The 22,189-nt window shown below is 39.2% G+C and overlaps 1 protein-coding gene across 2 annotated transcripts in view; it reads right to left on the reverse strand.

Moving 5' to 3' along the window:
• Window positions 1-22,189, reverse strand: part of LOC122798246 (gamma-aminobutyric acid receptor subunit rho-2-like) — an 817,188-nt gene that overhangs the window by 120,869 nt on the left and 674,130 nt on the right. For both annotated transcript variants that reach the window (XM_044067049.1, XM_044067039.1), the window contains one exon: window positions 5,653-5,805. In XM_044067049.1, coding sequence (XP_043922984.1) covers window positions 5,653-5,805 — 153 coding nt within the window. The remainder of the gene's footprint in view (window positions 1-5,652; window positions 5,806-22,189) is intronic.

The raw sequence follows: 22,189 nt of genomic DNA on the forward strand, positions 1-22,189 counted from the left end.
GACTGGCCTGGAGGCCAGGCAAGAGTCACCTCATCCCATACAACAAAGATTACAGTGATATGGCTTTTAATCTATCCGCATACATCATGGTATGGTTTGTAGGGCCTGTGTTATCTTGCTGAGAAAGCCCTGTGGTCTCTCCAGCTGCTACATGTGTCTGGAGAGGTACATGAAAAGGAGAGCATTATACTCTATTGGTGTTGTGATGATGTTTGACTACAGTGCTGTCATACAATCCTAAGATCTCAATATGATGGCATGACTTATGATGTGCCCAACATAGTCTTACAATACCAATGTGGACACTTGTTGGTTAAAGTTCAGAGTGCTATCTACATGTGCTCCTAGTGCTTCCATCACCAGGTTTCTGCACAGCAAGATTGCTGTTAATGCTGTAATTAACATGGAATTCCACTTTTCAGATGGACAACATTACAAACACACATTTCTGCATTTGTAGATTGCGTGCCTTTGTCACCATTCAGTTGTGTGTGTTCATGCCTCCTGTACTATGTTATCACCATTCGTGGACTGAATGATTGCAAACAATATGTAAGAATCAGCAAACTTGGTAAGCCAAAAGCCATATAGTTTAGCCTGAACTGTTGAGAAATAGAGTTCAAAACATGAAGGGCCAAGCAAAAATCCCTGGGATTTGTCAGTGGTGACAGCTGTACTGGTACAGGTTGATTCCCCAGCTTTCACATGATGTGTTGTGTTAGTGAGCCAATTGGTTACCCATCACCTGACATAAGGGTTAATCCCCAGCTTGGAGGTTTTCTCAATACCTATGTGAGGGATTGTGTCAAAACCCTAGCCCAGATAACAACAGGTAGCATACGCTGTCTTACCTTCATCCAGGCCTGTCACATGGAATCAAAGGGCTGTGACAATATCACAGATCACCTATGGTGTGACAGTACATACACCTTCTTTATACTGTTAAATACACAGTTCAACATACCCTCCACATGGCCTATGTTCCCATACAAGGGTGTATATCAACATGCATCCACTTGAATTGGGGGACAGCACCTGATGCATGTATGTCTAGAGACATCCTGGCTCTTCTCGACTGTAAGCTAGACCAACATGTCATCATGGACCACTTTTACATGTACACTAGTAATATTCCAGGTGTGTGCAACAGATCTGTGTGATTTGTTAATACTAACATCAAGTATGTTACATCTGATAGATTTCCTCAAAGAGATCATTGAGGGCATGCATGATGACAACAGTATCATCTTGTGGAACTTGACCAGGTGAAGGCATATGACACAAATCCACACTGAGGTATACAATCAACACTGTCATATGTGGCCATAAAAAGGTATATCACCAAATGGGTAGACCAGTGTATGACATATACATTCACATTCAGTATGTTGAAATGTGTTACATGATCTATATGTCAGGTCCAGTGATCAGGTCAGTACATCAGGGGTGTCTGCTAGGTCCTTTCCTGCCCTTTAGTTAAGTGATGGACATCACAGATGATATACAAATGCTGTGTCCAAACAGCTGTCTGAAGGACTACAGATTGTGGGCAATCAATGACTCCAACTGTGATATTAGTATAGTACAGACAGTATCAACACATACCAAAATCTGCTTCCACAGCCAGAAACGTGTAGGGATTTGTTGAACCAGGAAACAAACACACCACCCAAGTATAATGCTAACATCACACCATATAATCAGACCAATAGGTATGTGACCCATGTCCCGGGGAGATGGTAAATGGTACATCCACCAGCATGTGGTCACAGTGCTGACCACTCCCTTGAATGTAACACAAATTGGGAGGGTGGCCTAATGGTTAAGGTGTTTGCCTTTCAAACACAAGGTGCAGGGTTTGAGTCTCACAAGGGATAATTGGCTAAGCTTAAAATGGCCCTCAAGGGCAGTTAGCTTAGTACTAATCTATGAACCTATGAACCTAAATACTGGGTATGTAAAGAACTTTCACATCAGATGCCATAATACCTTCATGGTTTCCAGCCTTCATCGCACTAATAACTGTGTACAATGCAACCTTCTTCATGTACCTCCCTACACATCTTCCAGTAATGTGTAACTAAAGTATACAAACTTTGTCACAGTGAGCTGTCACCCAGCTTATTGGCCATATCTAGGTCACCTTTCTGTGGAATATACATGACTGTCTAATAGTGTGGAACACCACTTAAGTTGTTACTCCAGAAGTATGTGTCCTACCTGTTCTGCTTATGCACATGTTACATACATAGGTGTTTGACAACATTAATGGCATGTATATCATTCATGACAGTGTGGATTGTGCCACATATATATCTGATGCACACAAGGCAACTAGCCTGTATTGCCCATATTTGTTAATACAGGTATAGCAGTGTCTCCCCTAACAACTCCTGCAGATATTACAAGTACCAGGACAGTGTGCATGGTTACCCTCATAGACTGTGAATGTTTCATAATAGTTGTTCAAGTGTGTGTGTGTGTGTGTGTGTGTGTGTGTGTGTGTGTGTGTGTGTGTGTGTGTGTGTGTGTGTGTGTGTGTGTGCAGGGTCATCTATTATCACTCCACATCACATATGTTATGTTACAGGCATGGGAATACTGGTGGTATTATTCTGATATTGTTCATGATTGTGGATAGTTCTTGTAATGTTTTCTGTGATCCTTTACCTGTGGCCAGCTTGGTGGAGAACTCTGCTGAGTTTACTTTCAGGCATATGCACAATATGCTCCCTACCCCAATTGTATGTCAGATCCCTGATATATGTCCTCTGTATTATTCATGTCAGGATGCTTATCTCACACAAACATCCTCCCCATTGTTATGTCATCTTGTGTGACAGTCACTTGGTGTTGCTGCTACAACCATCTTCCATTGACATACCCTCTGAGTTTTATCTGTCATCCTTCCCTGTGTTCATTCCTGCAATTCATCTGTGTGTCCCTATTCAATACATACACTTCCCCTGAGTGATAGGTTTACATGGCAGTCCCATGTCCTGTTACAGGTCATTAACACAGCGTCAGTGCGGAATGCCAGGAATGGGATAGCACAATACTCTGCATTGCAGGTATACTGTCCTGTGCTGTGTTTGAAGCATATACTTCACATTCATACCTCTCCACTGTCCAGATATCCTCAGGATGCCCAGATGTTTTCCTTATCAAATATGTAGCTTTCTGCCATATCACTGGGATGGTCTCTGGACTGATGTGACACAATATTACATACATTTGAGTGTATACCTCATAACTGTCCAAATTTGTGCAGAATGTCCAGTTTTTGTCTCATATTTGTGGTATTTTCTTCATAACATGTTTGTTTTCTGGCAAATCATTAGCATATTATTGTGGAGTGAAGTCAGAAACTGATGACTAACATTTGAGTTTCAAACTTCATGCTCTTCAGAAAGGTCATGCTAATGTACCACCTATTTACTCTATCAACTTTCTAAGTTTGGAAGGGCAATATTAAAAATCTGACCCTATTTCTGGGCCTTTGTCCCCTCCATTATGCATGTCTTTGTCCACATATGCTCAAAGAGGATGACAGGTATATTTGAGTCTCATTCTACCACATGTCTATGCGACATCTATGGCAAATATGTTCCTATTAGTGTTTAAATCTCCCTGCATTATGTTGGCCTTTGTAGAGATATGTTGCACTAACAGATTCACAGCTATCTTTGAAACCCTGGTGGTCATTGTGGCATTCTGCACAAATCCATGGACCATAGGTGCTCTGTCTTACATGGAATGCATATCCGCATTTGATTACACAGTTTCCTGTCTGGCAATACTGTTGCCAACCACAAAACCTAGCACCTCACTAATATGCATTACTTGCTACCACGCATCATTGCACTGACATGTAAACTCCGTGTAGACTCTGCATGAAGCCTACACAGAGTTTATTGAATTCTGGGGCTTATGTGGTGCTGCAATCAAGTTTTGAGTTCATCCACCTTGCACAGAGTTGAGAATTTGGCACTACTGGCATTTTTCTGTTGCCAGTATCTATGATAGCATAGACTGATGATGCAACAGCTAGCAAGGGCAAACTAAACTCCAGAAATTATAATTTAAAGGGGCCACTTAGAATTTTGTGACGCCATTTTATTTTCATTTCAAAATCTGTATTTTCTAGCAAAAACAGGACAGTTGAGAGATATTCTCACCAGACTTTCCTCCTTCAAATATCACTTAAATTACATCACTACAGCAGTAAAGTGACTGCAAGTATAGTAGACTTACTACAGAGTAACCCAAACATCCTAGCTGCTTAGAATAACCCTGCAGGATTTGCATAACACAGAGGATATATTGCCTTGAGTAATAATCAGTATTATCTTGTATATGGTTGTGTGCATTAAACCACGTGACTGTATTTTGTATATGTATTTAAATTTAATGTAACCTAATATCTGCTCTTATTTCCCTTGTGTCAATAAGTCTTGACTAAAAAGGGTCCCCAGTGTTTTTTCCTCCCCTTTGTACTAAAATAAATGAGTATCTCCAGGGGAGGAATGGGTAGGAGAACTGAAAAAGGACTGGGATCTGAAGTAGTCATATCAGATGAAGAAGTATAAGAAAGTAACATGAAAGGCTGGTCAAATCGGTGTGTGTGTGTGTGTGTGTGTGTGTGTGTGTGTGTGCGTGTGCGTGTGTCTGTGTGTGTGTGTAAAAAGAAAAATCAAGGAATGCTTTTCCACTGTTGAGCGGTTAATTGACTTTTCACTTTTATAAAACACACGCTACACTGTTCTTGTAAAATAAATCAGTAACACATAACGTAAACAGTCTGATGGGGCAGAAGAAAGACATACCAGATTGTGTTTCAAGTGACCTGCATCTAAGAATACATTTAAAGACAAAAAACACCTAGCCAGGGAGAAAGGATGAACATCTGCAGCTCAGCTGTGGTACCTTGATAAGAGGAATATGATTTCATACAGACTATAGCAGTTGCCCACTATTCAAATGTAAGGTGTAAAATATGATATTTGTCTAATAGGTATCATGCACTTTAGGTGTATGGGACAAGAACCTGTCATAAGAACAATCCATCTCTGACATCAGTTAAAAGGAAGAAAAAGGGAGAGTGGACCAAGATGACAGGTTACAGTTGAAGGACTTCCTCCAAGTGACACTGCCAAAATCAGACCAACGGAGAACCAAGGATCAATACCACACAGAAGGGTTCTTCTTTTCTCCCAGCCTCAGTCCTGGGTCATGGACTGACAGGTAAAGATGGTAAGAGGTTGCAGAAGGCAGACTGCAGTTATATAGGTGAGTTGGGAAAGAAGCATATTACAGGTGATGCAGTAGGGCAGTTTTCTAAAAACCACAGCAATAAGCACAGAGTTCTTCAGCTGTGCAGCACCCTGATTAAATATTAAGAAAATAATATGTCACATATTTCAGCATTAGTCTTTATGTACTGCTTCTCTTTATACTTGCAATATGATTACATTTTGTCTGATGTTGCCCTGTTAAGTGAAATGATGTTCTTGAGTTTGGATGACGACCTTGTGTTAAACAAATTCTATTTCTACAAAATCTGTTTAAATTTAATGGCACTTCAAATGTTACAAAACACATACACTACCAACCTATTATATATATTGTTTTCATTTTTCCATTCAATCTTACCAAGTGATACCCTTGCAGGCACAGCTCTTCGGTCAATCCAGAAGGAGACCCAGGACAGCATGACCATCAGAGTGGCAGGAAAATAGGTCTGAAGGAGGAAGAAGAAGATGTGCCTTCGCAGAGTGAAGTTTATGTATAAACGGTTGTACCAACCTGTAAGGTCAGGATGAGTAAATGGTTAATTTGCTGTTTGAGAGGTGTCCCTATTGTTCAAAATTCAGGCAAATGATCGTGTCTGACTATGAGTTCAAGATACATCAGCAGATATCTCACTTTATCTGAGATAAGGCCTTGCTGGTTTTGATTAGTTTTTAACCAGGCATTATAAAGCTGAATGAAGCACATTAGCGGACACAGAAAGGCAATACAGTACAGAAATGATGTTGTATTATAGTCATCACTTGGTGTGAAGCCCGGTAGAAAATGAAAACAGTTCTGCTACATAAATCTGATGCTCATTCGTTACACACATAATCATTTAGTATTTCAAACCCACATTCATTTCTAAACACTTTATGACACTGTAATGAAAAAGAAAAAACATTTAACAACATCAACAGTGATATCACTTTAAGACAATGTGGTTATTTTTTTTATATTCTTTCTGCATTTCTAATAGCTGCTAACTTCAATCCAAACTCACAAACATAAACAAAAAAAAGTTTTAGCATTCTCTCTTTTGCGCCCTAGACACTGTTTCATTGGCCACTTCTCCATACTTGAAATACAGAAAATTGTCCTTTTGAAAGTTTTATTTTCCCCAAGTCAGATAAAACACCTTGGTTCAATGACACTAGAAAGTGCCTAATTGTCTTACAGGTCCAGACATTTATAGATGCCAGTTAACCATCACCCCAAGTTTTGAAATTAACAAAAGTAATATTTTTACTGCCCTGAACTGAAAAACCACGTGCCATTATCCCTCATGTTCCCACATCAGACCTACCTACTGCAGATTCACATTTCATCCATCTCAGTAATTAGTACCACCTAGAGTTTCATGGGCTGACTGTGACTTGACATATGTGCTCATAATTACTGCCTTCAATTCTACAGGAGTTTCAACAAATGGCTAGGCGTTTCTTAATATTAGAGGCCCACCTTTTTATCATGCCATCTGTTGCCCTTATCCTCATGAATTATCTAGCAACATCTTGTTCTTTCAGTAGAAAGGTGGATCCTTGGTTGTGTATGAGCTACATGCATATGGAAATACCTCTTAAAAAGAGCAGACTATGATGACTGAAACCAAGACAAGCAAAACCATTCAATGTTTTATGCAGAAATGTAAAACTTATAATAATGCATCACTCGGGCTACAGCATACACAACAATGTAAGGCTATCAAGCCTAATCCATTCTTAATGGGACCAAAGCTGTCCCCTTGTCATCAATTATAGATAGCTATTTCCAACATCTGTACACTTAAAAGATACAAGCCACCACAATGGTACTGTATTCCCATGAAACCATCTCACAAGCAAATACTAACTTACAACCTTCCAGATCCCCTAGTTGCCCATTACATTATGTATTAACACTATCCCTATTCCATTCCCAAGTCTCTACCTTCAACCTCACAACCCTTTGTACTCACACTTCCATTCTGTACACATTCAAACCTGGGTGTCCAACTTATTCTGTATACATTCACACACAAATGAATCACTCAGCTTTATTATGCAGTATCTATGAAATGACTCGTTGATATATAACTGCATACTGATAGTGCCTTAGATAATTTTTAGGACCCTAAAATATGCATTCTGATAGATTGGTTTAAAGTTATTGACAACGTTATTGATGGTTGTTCACATTACATTAATCTATATCTAATCTGGCAAATGTTTTTAATTTTGTCAGTTTTCAGTATTTTGGGTTTAGATTTTCTAAATGCTGTCTATGAAAATGAACTTTATGAAATTACTTCCATGATTTAGAGGGATGAAGCCCTGGCTATAGGTTCATAGGTGTTTACTAGGCTAACAACCACAAGGGCCTTTTTAAGCCTAGCCATGCATCCCAAATCTCTGACAAGTTCTGGTACCCTTGATAAGTGTAAGCAGGGGCTAGGAGATGAACCATTTACAGGCTGCCTGTGTCCTTTAGAGACATGGGTGCAAATCCAGGGATGAATTTCCTGTTCCCCATCCAAGTCCAAGTAACACTTGAATTTGTTTAGGGAGGAACTCTGCTTCATAAGGATGGGGAGCCTGTTCCAGAGATGGGGTAGTCTCTGGGATACATACTTGTCTCTCCAGCAGGTCCTATTTATATCACAGGCAAGGTTTAAGTCTTTAGAATGGTTAATTCTGGTGTTTTGTTTTGATAAGCAGTAGGTCTATCAGAGTGGAGTCTGACAATGCCCTATATGCCAGGCGTATATCTCCCCTCAAAAGCCTATAGGAGACAGAATACAGGGATAAGGACTTGAGGCGGTCTGGATAGGACATGTTACTTATGCCCTGTATTTTTTTAGTTAGGAACCTCTGTGAACATTCCAGTTGTTGCATATGCCTGGTTAGGTATATGCCAAAGGGGGCATTATGCTCAGTGATAGGTCTGCTGGATGCAGAATACAGTGGAACAATGACTTCCTTGGACTTAGATGACATACCTTTGTTTATAAGTTGCGCCATATATAATTATTTCCTCACTACTATAGACGAGTGATGGTCAAAGACTAGATTACTGTCTGACTGTGTCCTTAAGTCCCTGACTAATGGGTCAACTCTAGAGGTGTGTCATCAATATGATAGTTATCAGTGGTAGATGATTTCTCAAAGGATACTATTATGCATTTCCTGGCATTTAGTTTTATTCCATGGCTCTGCTACTAGTTGTATGTCTGTGTCAGCCCTTCCTGTAGAACATTTGTGTCCGTGTGGGATTCAATGACAGCTCCTAATTTGCAGTCATCTGCAAATTTAGTCAGCCAGAGGCCATTGACATTGGCCTTGACTTCGGTGATCCCTGAGGGACTCCACCTGTGACTGGCCTCTTTGTAGAGATGACTCCTCAATTATAACTTCCTGGGCCCAGTACATGAGCCAGTTGGCTATCCACCAGGTGACATAAGGTTTTGTACCTAACCTCTTGAGTTTGTCAACCATGTCTCAGAGGGATATTGTGTTACATGCCTTAGCCAAGTCAATGTAGACAGTGTGAATCATTTTGCCCTCGTCCATTGCTTTGATAACCTTCTCAAAGAAGTACACTAGGTTGAGTCGGCATGACCTGCCTTTGATGAAACCAAACTGGGTTGGGTCCAGTGTCTGGAGGTTTGCTATATCACTATTGATTATTTCCATGATAATTCTTTCCATGGCTTTACATATGAGACTAGTGAGACTTATGGGTCTGTAGTTTTCTGGGTCTGTAGATGGACCACCTATGTGCACAGGGATGACTGTTGCAGTGCTTCATTCAGGAGGCATGAAGCCTGTTTGGATGCTTTAGTTAAATATCAATTCCAGAGGACTTGATAGGTCATGTTTCATGCTATTTAGAGGGTATCCTGGGATATTGTCTGGGCCCAATAATGCAGTGCTCTTAGCCTTAGAAAAAGCATTAAGGACTTGTTCCATAGTGATAGCAGAGGGAGTTATATTTGATGGTATCTTCTGAGGGAAGGTTGAGGTGGAGGGAGGGGTAAGGCTGAAGGTGAATTTGTTGGCCAGTAGGTTTGCTATATCTTCTGTTTTTTTTTTTCATTTCTCCAAGCCTTGTGGGTTTCTAATACCATGTCAGGAATGGACCCAGTTCCTAAGTCAAAGTATGATTAAATTTCATGAAATTAGAATTGTTTCAATCTTTGTTGTTACAGAGAAGTGCTCTTCACAGCACCCACAATGTGCCCAGTTTATAAGACCAGTTGCTCCTACTACTGGAACTGCCTGGGTATCTTTCATCTACAGTGACCTCATTTCTGCCTGCAAATCCTGGTATTTTATGACTTTGTTTCCCTCTGTACATAAGACACTGTAGTTACTGGGTGTAGCAATTTCAGTGATCAATGCTACTTTTGTCTTCTTTTCATGGACTACTATATCAGTTTTTCTCGCATCTATTTTTTGAACTGTTGGTAATGGATGATCCCATTTGATATAAACTTCATCTTTTTCTTTGATGCTTTGTGGCTCATGTTTCCAGTGTTTTTCAGCTATTTCAATATTATAATGTTTGCACAATCCCCAATACAATGGTATTGCCATATTGTTACGCCATTCAGCATACAGTCCTTCTGACATTAGTATATCACAACCATCTGCTACTGTTTCCAATTCTGTTTTACAAAACCTATATTTGTCTGTTACTCCCATATGTTCAATGTATTTTGTAAACCACCATGTATGTAGTCCACTTTCTTGGGCCACCAATATTAACCTTTTGTCTTTTGGTTTAAATTCACCTCTTCTTAACCAATCCTGCATTCAGTCCTAATCAACATGAGGTTATTCCAAGACTTTTCTGTACTTGCAACTATATTTATGCATTTTTCACATTTCGTGCCTTCTCATCTGATCATTCACCTTATATTCTTTCTTTCTTTTGTTTTTTGAAACATTCAGTTGCTGCCTGATTTTTATCTGCTTCTGGTTTGGTTTCCATTCCCACTTGACACTGATATGTTTCTGCTAAACTAAGCAGGGAAGTCATCTTAGACTTACTCTTCTCATGTTTCTAAACTTTCACTACATTTGGATCTTGGGAAGTCAGCAGATTTGTACGCAGTCCCAAAATTGCAGACCTACACATGTAATCAGTTTCGAGGAGGCCCATACCTCCTTCAGAAAGGGGAATATATAGTCTTGGCCTACACTGATTTTTATAAATCATTTGATTAGCATGAAGCATCCTTCCTGTTTTCCAGTCCGACCTATCCAACACCTTTTAGGGCCACTCAATCACTCCAAAACTGAAAGTTATGACAGGAAGAGCAAATTGGCTTATACTGTATAGCTTGGACTTTGTTCCTAGATGTCAATGCTGTTTTCAGTATTAATTTTAGTCTTCTAAAATATTCCCTACTACATTTTATTCACATTTACTTATGTTTTATTGTTGATTCTTCATCAGTTCCCAAATATTTATACACTCCCTCTTGCTCAAGTTCATTTATATCACATTCCTGTCCCAAACTGAGGTTTTCTTGGTGCTGCAGCTTTTCTGCTTTAAAGGTTGCTTTTGCACATTTATCAAGACCAAATGACATTCATTCTTATATCATCTGAAAAAGGTTTGACCACTTGCAGTAGTACTTTTTGTTCATCATCTGATGAACTATACATTTTAAATCATCTACAAAAAGAAGATGAGAAGTCTTTACACTTTGTTGCTTCCTGGGAGACAAATTGTAGCCATGACCTAATCTGTTAATTAGACAGCTAAATGGGTTAAGGTTAAGATAAAAGAGCAGCAGTGACAGAGAGTCACCATGGAATACTCTCCTTTGAGTTTTTATCTCTGGAATAATAATCTGTCCTTTATCATGGTTTAACTACAAAGTGGTTTGCCACTGTTTCATGGTCACTGTAATGTAATCAATCAGTGTAGGGTGTATCGTATATATATTTTAAGTACTCTTTATCCATGAATATTGGATAATGTCAGATGCTGTTTTGTAGTCTATCCATGCCATACTTAGATTCTTCCCCTTTTTACAGTTCTCCATTATGACTTTATTTAAGAGAAAATGATCCTTTGTTCCATATGACTTTCTTTTATTACCATTTTGTTATTTTGCCATCAATGAGTTTTCTTCTAAATGACTATAAACTCTGCTTGCATTAATTCCAGTGTATAGTTTGTATGTCATCAGAAGGCATGTTATTGGTCTATACTTTTTAGGATAGCTTGCAGGTTCACTCTTAAGTAGGAGTATTGCTTTTCCTGTTGTTATCCAGGCTGATGTCTGTTTGGGGTGCACATATAAATAGTTCTTACTCGTGGCTAAATCTTCATGTAAGGATGTTAATACATTTAGACAGAAGTTAGGTACTGCATCTGGGCCTGCGGTTTTCCAATTAGGAGCTTTTCTTAACTTTGTTTCACTCTCTCTGGCTGTTACTTCATCCCATGTCATAGCATATATATATATATATATATATATATATATATATATATGTATAAACTTCTTATTCTTTCTTTTACTTCTTCTGTCCATTTAGCATATTTGTTATGTTCCATAGGATCTTCATAGATATTTCTCCAAAATGTATCTATTTCTTCTTTTTTTGGTGGTGTTTCAGTTCCTTTTGCCTTGTTTCCCAATTCTCTATAAAACTTTTTTGAGTCATCAATAAATTGCTTATTTTGCACTTTTCCTTTATATTTATCTGCATATTTTCTAGGTTTTTCTACCTGTGCTGATATTTTTAGTTTATTATTTGTGATAGTGCTTGATAGATCCTGATCTGTTCTGATACTGCATATTGCTTTTATCGTGTCTATCTTTCTGAGTATATTTGTTGATCTGTTCCCTCTTCTATACTCCTCTAACAGTGACACATCTTGTCTTAATTGCTTTATAGTTTTCTCTGTTTGATACTTCCATGATGGCATTTCATTTCTCCCCTTCCTTTCCCTTACTACCCCATGTTTTGTTGGTAAGACTTTATCTGTTATTAATTTAGCTGCACAGTAATATATCATATTTACTTAGGTTATATCACATGAATCCCTATGGACAATCTTAATTACTGTGTTCATTTGTTTTATCAAACTTCTAACTTTTGGGGTTTTTATTGACTTTCTGTAGTCTGTTTCTTTCATTGAACTTAAAATATCTATCCATTTCTATTAAATCAAGCAACTCTTCTCTTAGATCATTTTGTTCTAAACTGAGGTCACATTCTTTGTTTTCCCTTTCCTGTAGGCATCCTATAGAAAGTTCAGAGCATCTTCCTGTGCCACAGTCTCTTCAGTTTCATCCTGTGTCATCCATTGCTCTTTCATGTGGGAGCTCACTGGCTTAGCATTCCACAACATTGACTGCGTTAGAGTTGCCGCAGTTTTCTGTTCTTTCTTTTACTGTGCAACTCCAACTGAACTTTTGTACTGGTTTTCTATGAAAGGCTCCAAAATGTCTTCATACGGCAACTGATCAGATGTTTCCCACTCCACTTGTTTGCCCTTAATTTGGGGAATCATTGCTTTATCCTGCTGTGATGATATCTGAGTTAGATTTTCTACACTATATCCTTTCACTTTGCAGGTACTCCATAACCTCAGTTTCTATTTCTTTAGCTTCTCCATTACTAACTCTCTTTTCTACTTTTCCTCTTTGTTTTCTTATTTTTTGTACTGTAAAATTTTCCATCCACGGATGCCTTTGCCTGTATTTCTCTTCAAATATCTTGGGTGCTGCTCTTTTTGTATTGATTAGTTTTGCTTTCTCATTTGCATAAATATTACACCATATTAAATCTCTTTTTCTTCCCATGTCCACATTTCTTCTTCACAGGTCTCCTGCTCCTCCTGTTTCTCCTTACTTTGGGGACTCATTGCTTTATCATGCTGTGATGTAACCTGTATTAGACTTTCTGCAGTAAGCTGGCTCATTATAGGTAGCTCCATTTACAATGAGCTCTGCACACAATTGTGTATTACCTTTGAAGTTTTGGACATAGCTAAAGAATGTTTTGTGGCTGTCCTTCACATGAGAGGCCACATTTACCTCAATTGTGGCTTTGGTAGACTTTATGAGAGTGTTTTTATCATGTGGGGTGCTGCACCTCCTCATTTTTGTCATGATTTTCTTCCTTCTGTTGTACAGCCTATTGATATTGGGATTCCAACAGGGTGGCTTTTTTAAGTTAGTTCTGTACTTGGTGAGAACAAATGCCTCTATGCAGCCATTAACATGCTTGTATAGTGTTTCTGTGAACAGTTCTGCATAGGCAGCAGTGTTCTCAGGGTTTATGGGGGCTTGAAATTTTGCCAGGTTATCACTTAATAGCAGGAAGTTACACTTAAAGTAGTTACTGAATATTCCAGGGTTAGCTGGGGGTCCAGGGTTTATTTTTACTTCAAAGGAGACCATTTTGTGGTCTGACCTTACCAGGGAAGACATTATACTAGGGGATGTGCAGCACTCTGCCATATTAATTAGGACTGGATCCAATATGGTGTATTGACAATCTGGTCCGGGGAGTTTGTGTTTACAAAATCCAGAAATCTCTGTACCTGTACATTTGGTGTTATTTAGAATTCCCATTTAATAGTGGGGTAATCAAAGTCACCCATGAATATGGTATTGAGTTGGATAGTGAGTGTTTCCAATAAGTTTAAATACATTGTATGGGTTTCCTGGGTCATAGAGTGGGACCTGTAGCTTGCAAGAAGTGTTATTGAATGTTACTTATGGTGATTTGAGCATGGAAAAGCTCAAGTGCATTTTCCTGTTTGACCAGCCTTGTGGTATATTTATTTTTGATGTAAATCGAGACATCTCCATCTTTAGTCCTTGTCTGTGTGGCAGCTGGTCTCAATGTGTGGAAGGCATTATTACCTTGCACCATCGGTGTACTCTACGTGGCTTTAAACTGCGTCTCAGTGACTGCACAGATGTCAGCATTCTCTAGGGTGAAGAGAGTTTCTAGGGAGTAGAGTTTTTTGTTTATACTCCTAGTATTGAGCCTTAATACCTTTAGATTTTCTTGGTTTTGATTTGCTATGTCAGAAGTACTTTCAATTTGGCATTCCCTAAAAAAGGCACTATGGGGGAAGACAATGTTTTAGCTAATATTCAAAAGGCTAGAGAGGGGAGGTACAGACCATCCTTGGCAAAGCAGTGTGGTTTGTTGACAATCTCCTTCAATGCTGACAAATATTGCACCCCTTAGAATGACCCCAGAAACAAAGCCAATTATTAAAGTCAGTCATCTTTTGTTTGTATTGTGACATAATTCTTGGCAAAGGTAAAATGCTGCTCAATGCTAGGCTCATACCAGCCTGCGACACATATTCCAAGTGCTCCATGATGCCTATCTTCATATAGTCTAGGGAGGTCCATCTTAGGTCATTTACAATTACATGGACTATGGCTGAGTCATACTGGTCGTTGTGGTCCAATGACCTGAGTACATGTGCAATCTGGTAGATCCTAGCCCCTGATAAGCAACTGTGACTTTCTCCTTACTCCACCTAGTGAGAAGGACATCAGTGTGTCTCACAATGGAGTCTCCAGTGACTAGAATGTAGGATTGTGTGGTGTCTTGCCTTATGGGCTTAGAAGCAAAGGCTCCATGAAATGTGGCTGTATGTTTTGATGTGGGTGTTGTTTTGAAAGAGTGCATTCAAGGCTGCTGAGGGTATTTGTTATGTGTACTTTGTCTTGGAGATCTTAGGAGGTTACATTTAAGTGCCTCAGCATATATTGATCTGTATGTCTGCTTTGAATTGTGTGTGATGGGTGCAGCATGTGTACTACTGTCAACCTTACTGACATTAAGGGTACTTTTATGTGAGAGCTTTTGCCTCCTGTGACATTGTGTAAATACATCTCTCACATAACATATCAGTTTGTTTGAGAATTAACTGGTTGTCAGTAAACATGAGACAATTTCTACATTGCCTTAGGATGCCCATATCCACCAAGCTGGTAATGGAAAGATTGGGAAAGTTCATATCTAGAATGAGAATATAAAGCAATGTCAGTAATATCCAGTTTGCAGCTCTGGGGGGGGGGGGTAATGCTTGTCACTGCAAACTAGTTGTCCTGTGTGCAACTGATTATTGGTGAAATTTCAGTTGTGCTTTTACAGGAAAAATGTCACTTAAGGTGTTTGTGTCTATGCAGGCCACTACCAAACAGTCAATGGGAAACTAATAAGTAGACCCTGATGATTTATGGATAAAGTACTTAGGCAGATATTCTGAAGTGACAAACAAATCAAGCAGTGCTTACTGAAAACGAAGAATTAGATTGTCAAGAATGATGAAAAGAGGGGATTCATGTGAATAGCTACTGCCTGACTGCTAATAGTGCAAATCTCACTACAACTTCACGCTGCTGGGATACAATGTTCCTTTGCTTCTTCTCTCATCACAGGCAAAACATTAGCAGCAATCCCAAGATGAAAAGCAAGCCACAGCCTGTTTGGTGAGCCACAGTCTTGTCCCAGATGATGCAAGGGTCTGCAGTCTTGTTGTAGTTTTTTCCTGGTAGATGCTGTGAAGACTGGTAGAGAAACGTGAAGGCTGCCAGCCTAGCCAGATAGAAGTGTGCAGATAATTCTGTCATTTGTAAAATGAATGTAAACTACATGCTTGTTGTCTTAAATGTAAAGAAATACTGTTACATGTGGAACTGGAAATAAATGTGACAAAAGTGCACTCTACTGACCAAAGTAAAGCATGTGGTGACCCTTTGAAGTAAACAGTGGTGCTGAAAAGGCTAGATGAAGAAATTCTTTCTATTGTTTTAACCAAGAGTTAAATTGCTAGATTTGATCATGCAAATGTATTTTTATTGCTCTGTTCCTGACTGGCTGCAAGATAACAAAAGGGAGATGTTAAGAATGTAAATGCAGTTAATGTTAGCCTGGGAACACCAGGAAAGTGTAAAAGAAATGATGTAATGTTTATCAGAACTGCAGTTTCAATTTAAACAGAGAGAATCAGAAGGCATTGAGCATTCTTGGATTGACCATCCAACTCATTAACACTCTGCCTGTTGTTTTATGTAAGTTATCTTAGACTTGTGTTTTCTTTTAGGGATAGCTAGAAGCTAGAAAGATTAGACTAAACATTTTTTCTGTGATGTCAGAACTGTAATACTGAATTATTTTAAGTATTTATGTGTGACTGCAAGTTAATTTTTTCAGTGATAACAGTTGCTTTATGGCTTTCCTTCAGATTATTCTTTTCTTTCTGTATTTTAGTTACCTTACAATCCTTTCCAATCTCCTACTCAGCTCTCTGTATAAAATATGATAGTGGAATCATTTGCATATAGTGCTATGAATGGATGTATCTTAAGTTCTTCTAGTATGTGAAAAACTAGGGACACTCAGATCAAAGGCAGCATGAGCAGAATTATTACACTAATGCAGCAGTGAAGTACCCAGCAAACAATGATGTTTATTAAATAAATATGGAGCAAAAAAAAACAATCGAAAGACTCAAGTTTTCATGTATACAAAGCAGCAACTTAACACTGCATTTGTGTTCTTTTTTTACTTCATATTTAATAGATATTGTAAAATATTTGTACTTGAAGAGACAAAAATATTTTGTGACTAATGCTGTTTTTGCTCTGTGACATTCAAATGTATCTCTTTGTCTTGATTTTCATCTGAGTTCTGCATGCTCTGTTACAAAATCACTTGTTTATAAGCCATGAGACACATTTAGCTTTTACAGTATTTATCTTGCTGTTTCACAGGCTGTCACTTTTAGTACTGTATGGGTTGTTAGCCTTTTTTTACCGTGTTACCTCATTTTCTTCACTATATAAACTTTGCATCAAGTGTCATTTTTCTTTGCTCCCAGGTGAGCGCTTTAATGAGCTTTTTGCTGTCAGAAGAAATGTTAAACATAAATAAACAGCTATACTATAGATTACAGATCTTAATAATAACACATTTATAAAGTATTAGAGAGCTGCTGACATTTATACTATTTATGTTGTACCTCTAGTCAATAAATGTTAGCTCTGGAGGACTCAGCTTTTTTTAATGCATTATTTCACTTTTCTTTGCCCTTTATTCTTTACATAAAATATTACTAATTTTTTTCTGGTGACTCGAAACTTTTCTCTATGGATCGCCAATAAAAATGAGTTCTGTTCAGCAAAACAACCTGGTTAATGGAAGACAACTACAATATGCCTCAGTGTTGCTTTGGTGTGCAAAATTCTACCAATTACAGTTCTAAAGTAATAACTCTCTCTGCGGTTGTCTGAGCACACCCTAATGCAAGTATTTGAAGCCTTCTACAGAACTCTGTTTTCATGGCCCAAGACGAAATAGGTCTGTCATCATACACTGTCCCTTGATGGAATATTATTTTTCTAACTATAGCATGTCCATGTGAAGCTATCCTTGCTATGAACTCATTTCAATTCTTTGACACTTAGCTATTATTTCTTTGTCATGGCCCTTCTGCTACAGTGATGATGTGACCATCCATTTCTTCTAATAAAAGCACCTTTTCTCATTGCAGCATCGATATGTAAAATGTATCTTCTGCATGTTATAACTTCAGTTTCTTTACACATAACCTCTTTGGACTATGTAGAAGACCAAACAGTTAGATGGTATTAACCTGCATACTCACAGCTGCTGCATTAAGCACAATGCATCATTCCGTATTCTAAAGAAAGATTCAGTAGACATGCATAGTTTTTCTGGATCTGTTATCCAGCACTCCTTTCTCATCATTTTTTGTTCAGTATAGAAGGGAAGTTAAACGTTTTTGTCAGTGCAGATTCAGTTCTATGACATATACATTTGCCTCATTTACTTGCATTCCAGTACACTGCATGGTGTAGTACACTTTATTTTTTGTGTTATGTGACACTTATCATTAATGACCAATCCTTCCCTTCCAAAGCAGTGTTTTTGTGCAGAAGTTGGTCAGGCTACTTTCTCTTCTCCTTGAATGCCAGTTTTGTTACAATTAACATTGTCCAAGGCTGTCTATTTTTTATTTAATTATTTAGTCATTTAAATTTGTTTATCAGGGTAGAACATCGATCAAATAAAGACCAGTAACAGACTCAGCCAGACTAAACCTATAGCACATGAAAACAAATGCAAGACAATAAAAGAAACCTGAATATGCTTTGGGTAGAGAGTGGTGTCTCAGTAAGTGGTGATAATGACTCTGTCCATAGTATTACTCCATCGAAATAAAATGTGGTAAGATGGTAAAAGGAAGCATAGCTTAGTGAGATAACTTTCCTTAACAGAGAATCCTTGAAAGAGGTGCATTAGAGAATTTAGTAATAGCATGTCAGTGTTCTGACTATTCTGTGCTCTTAAGTCAGAATGAAATCACAAGCCTTCATTAGTTTTACAACTTATGGTACTTACTAATGGTAGTCTCATGCCACTGATCTCAATCTAATGTAGCTGTTGCAAGCTATACATAAAACTGAGTTAATGAAAACTGTGCAACAATTATGAACCTAGAAGCAGAAGCAACCAGACTTGTAATGAGGTGGGGTGGGGGGGCAGGTAACCTAGCTGCTGCAATCTTCCTTTCTTGGACAGCTACTAACAATGAATCTAGTGCTGTGACCTAATATAAACAAGTTTACAAAGCTGACATGTAGCATTGTGGAAGAGTAAGACGAACCTGTAGCAAATGAGTAATACAAGTAATCTCTAATGGATGGAAGGGCATCGGAGAATGTAAACCTTGCCCTGCTACCCACAGAAAGATTCACCGTCATTTGCTTGTACATAGTTTCTAAGGTTAATGAGTGGGACATTGAAGAAAAAGTAAAAGACAGACAAATTCTTGAGTCAGGCCATAACACATTTTCTTTTTCACTGCCTTTATGCAATAGGACTGACAGTGAAGGGTTAAATACCAAAACCATTAGGTAATGAGGCTAGCAAAGTCATGCCCTCGGATTCATTAAACTCCATCAGGAATAGTGCTAGTCCTGCACTGAGCGGATCATGCCAGTGCAGCACAGCAGCATGCCTTGCATTATCATGAAGGAACGCTGCTGTACAACCTGCATGGGCATGATCCGTGAACGAGTGCAGGGGGCATGTCCGAGCATTGCTCGCACAGTAAACATGCCTCTGCACTCAGGAAGTGCCATACGGCATTTTGAAAAGAAAAACAATGTCTGTGGACACTGTCAGCATACCACCAACTGAACAGATATCTGCAAAATGTCCAGATTTGTGTCCTGGCAAAGAGGTGAGGCTCAAAGTCATTAAATAATGACAAACATATGAGTACAAGACCGCACATCCTTCAAGTAAGTCATGCTAATGCAAAACCTATTACTCATTAACTTCCCAAGTTTGTAAGAGCAATATTTAAAAGCTGTCCTTTTTGCCCTCCCATCATGTTAGGCTTCATCCACATTGTATGCTGTCAGAGGTGGACAGGTATGACTGTTAGCTACGTGCACATCCCTAAACTAATAAAAATAAAACAAATAATTAATTGTTTTTTCTGTTCCCACTAAAGTTTAAGCATAGCTGAGCGGGTGTGCGTGTCGCACAGCTGTGTATAGCATAGCTTAAACATCCAAAGGAAAGTACAGTTGTGTACACCTACCATAAATGTAGATGTTCGAGTGTCTTCACTGTTGCAGTCATAACTGTAGGGTGCTCCTGCCGGCAGGCAGCCCGAGGTCGGCCAGAATCCCAAAGTCTGGGTCCGGCGTCGGCTGTACAAGCTAGTACCCTGACGTCAGTACGCTTTGGTACATAGCCCTCAGCCGACGCCATCTTCTCCAGCCTTTCTTGCCCTAGATGTCAGAAGTCCCCAATAAAAAAAAAATGAATCCAACAAGGAAACACAAATACACCACAAAAAAGGAAAAGGTAGAAAAAAGAGGGGATAGGAGGGAGGGAAACCCTGACTGCAACAGTGAAGACACTCGAACATCTGCATTTATGGTAGGTGTACACAACTGTACTATGTTCTTCGTGTTTCACTGTTGCAGTCATAACTGTAGGGTGGAATCCCAAAGCAGTGTAAAAGGGGAGGAGGCTTTAGATAGAAGAAGGGGAGGCAAGAATACCCTGCAAAACAGCAGAGGCAAAGCCTGCCCTGGTCTTAGAAAACAAAGGGAGATTGTAGTGCTTGGAAAAAGTATGCACAGAACTCCAAGTGGCAGCTTCCAAGATATCCTTGGTAGGGACTCCTCTGAGGAAAGCTGTAGAAGTGGCAGCTGCTCTAGTAGAATGACTTCTAATGGTACCTGGAAACTGTTTCCCATGATGAGTGTAACAAAATCTGATTTCATAAGCAATCCATTTGGAAATAGTTTGTTTAGAAATAGGCTTTCCAAGAGAACTGGAGGCAAAAGAAACAAACAATTGATTAGACTGTCTGAACTCTTTAGTCTTGTCCAGGTAAAATCATAATTGTCTGTGCACATCTAATGAATGCAAAATCCTTTCCCCTTTATTTTGAGGATTTGGTAAGAAAGTAGGAAGGTGAATTGTCTGATTTAAAGCCACTTTCGAAATCACCTTAGGCATGAAAGTAGGATTGGTCCTCAAGGATACTCTGTCCTGATGGAAAATAAGGTATGGTTCCACAGCCATGAGAGCTTGCAACTCTGAGACCCTTCTGGCAGAGGTCAATGCTAATAAAAGGACAGTCTTCCAAGATAAAAACTTAATATCTGAAGATGCAGCAGGCTCAAAAGGCGGCAAAGTAAGTTTTTCTAAAACATAATTAAGATCCCAGGCAGGGACAAGAGGGGTCCTGGGAGGCCGCAAATTTTTAGCCCCTCTCAAGAATTGCTTCACCAAAGGATGAGAAAAAACAGGAGGATCAGAACTGAAATGAGCAGAAATAGCAGAAGCATGAATCTTAATGGAAGAAAAGGAAAGTCCTTTAGATAAAAGTTCCGAAAGGTAAAGCAAAATAGAAGAGAGATCAGGAACCAGAGGATCCGAGCCTCGGTCCTGCATCCAAATACAAAACCTCTTCCATTTAGAGGCATAGGATTTCCTAGTGCTAGGCCGTCTAACTTCCAGAAGAACATCCAAAACTTGTTTGGGAAGACTAGAGGAAATCAAATTCCTTTGAAGAGCCAAGCTGCCAGGCAAAGGGTCTTGAGATTGGAATGTAGTAACTGACCCTGATGCTGGGACAGAAGTGAAGGGTTCAGAGGGAGAATCCAAGGAGGCCCCAAGAACAGGTGTTTTAAAGTTGGATACCAAAACTGTCGAGGCCAATTTGGAGCAATCAAGATGAGGAACTTGGGCTTGTCCTGTTTTATCTTCAGTAATACCCGAGGTAGTAGAGGAAGAGGAGGGAAGGCATATCCTGAAAGGCTTCTCCAGCTGAAGGACAGGGCATCCACTCTCCAAGCTGTTTTGTGGAAGGACCTGGTGCAAAAGCGAGGCAGCTGATGATTGAGATGGGATGCAAACAGATCTATCTGGGGACATCCCCAAACTGCAGTAATCCTGTTGAATAAGTTGGTGTCTAGCATCCATTCGTGAGGATCTGAAATGTTTCTGCTCAGGCTGTCTGCTAAGAGATTCTGTTCCCTGGAATGAATTGAGCCTGGAGATGTAGATTCAAATTTAGAGCTGTGTCCCATAAAGCCATAGCTAGTCTGCAAAGGGGGTACGAATGAGAACCCCCCTGCTTGTTGATGTACCACATGACCGTGGTGTTGTCTGTGCGAATTAGCAGAGGCCCTGGTTGCAAAAGGTTCTTGAAGGCTAGAAGGGCATTTTGAACTGCCAACATTTCCTTCAGATTGATGTGCCAGTGAAGATGGTCCTTTGTCCAGGTTCCCTGCTGGCAATTGTCTAGAAAGTGTGCTCCCCAAGCATAATCCGAGGCGTCCGTGGTTAGGATTTGAGTAGGTTGAGGT

Source organism: Protopterus annectens, chromosome 1.part0 (assembly GCF_019279795.1).
Source record: "Protopterus annectens isolate FY-2018-M chromosome 1.part0, PAN1.0, whole genome shotgun sequence".
Classification (NCBI taxonomy): Eukaryota; Metazoa; Chordata; order Ceratodontiformes; family Protopteridae; genus Protopterus; species Protopterus annectens.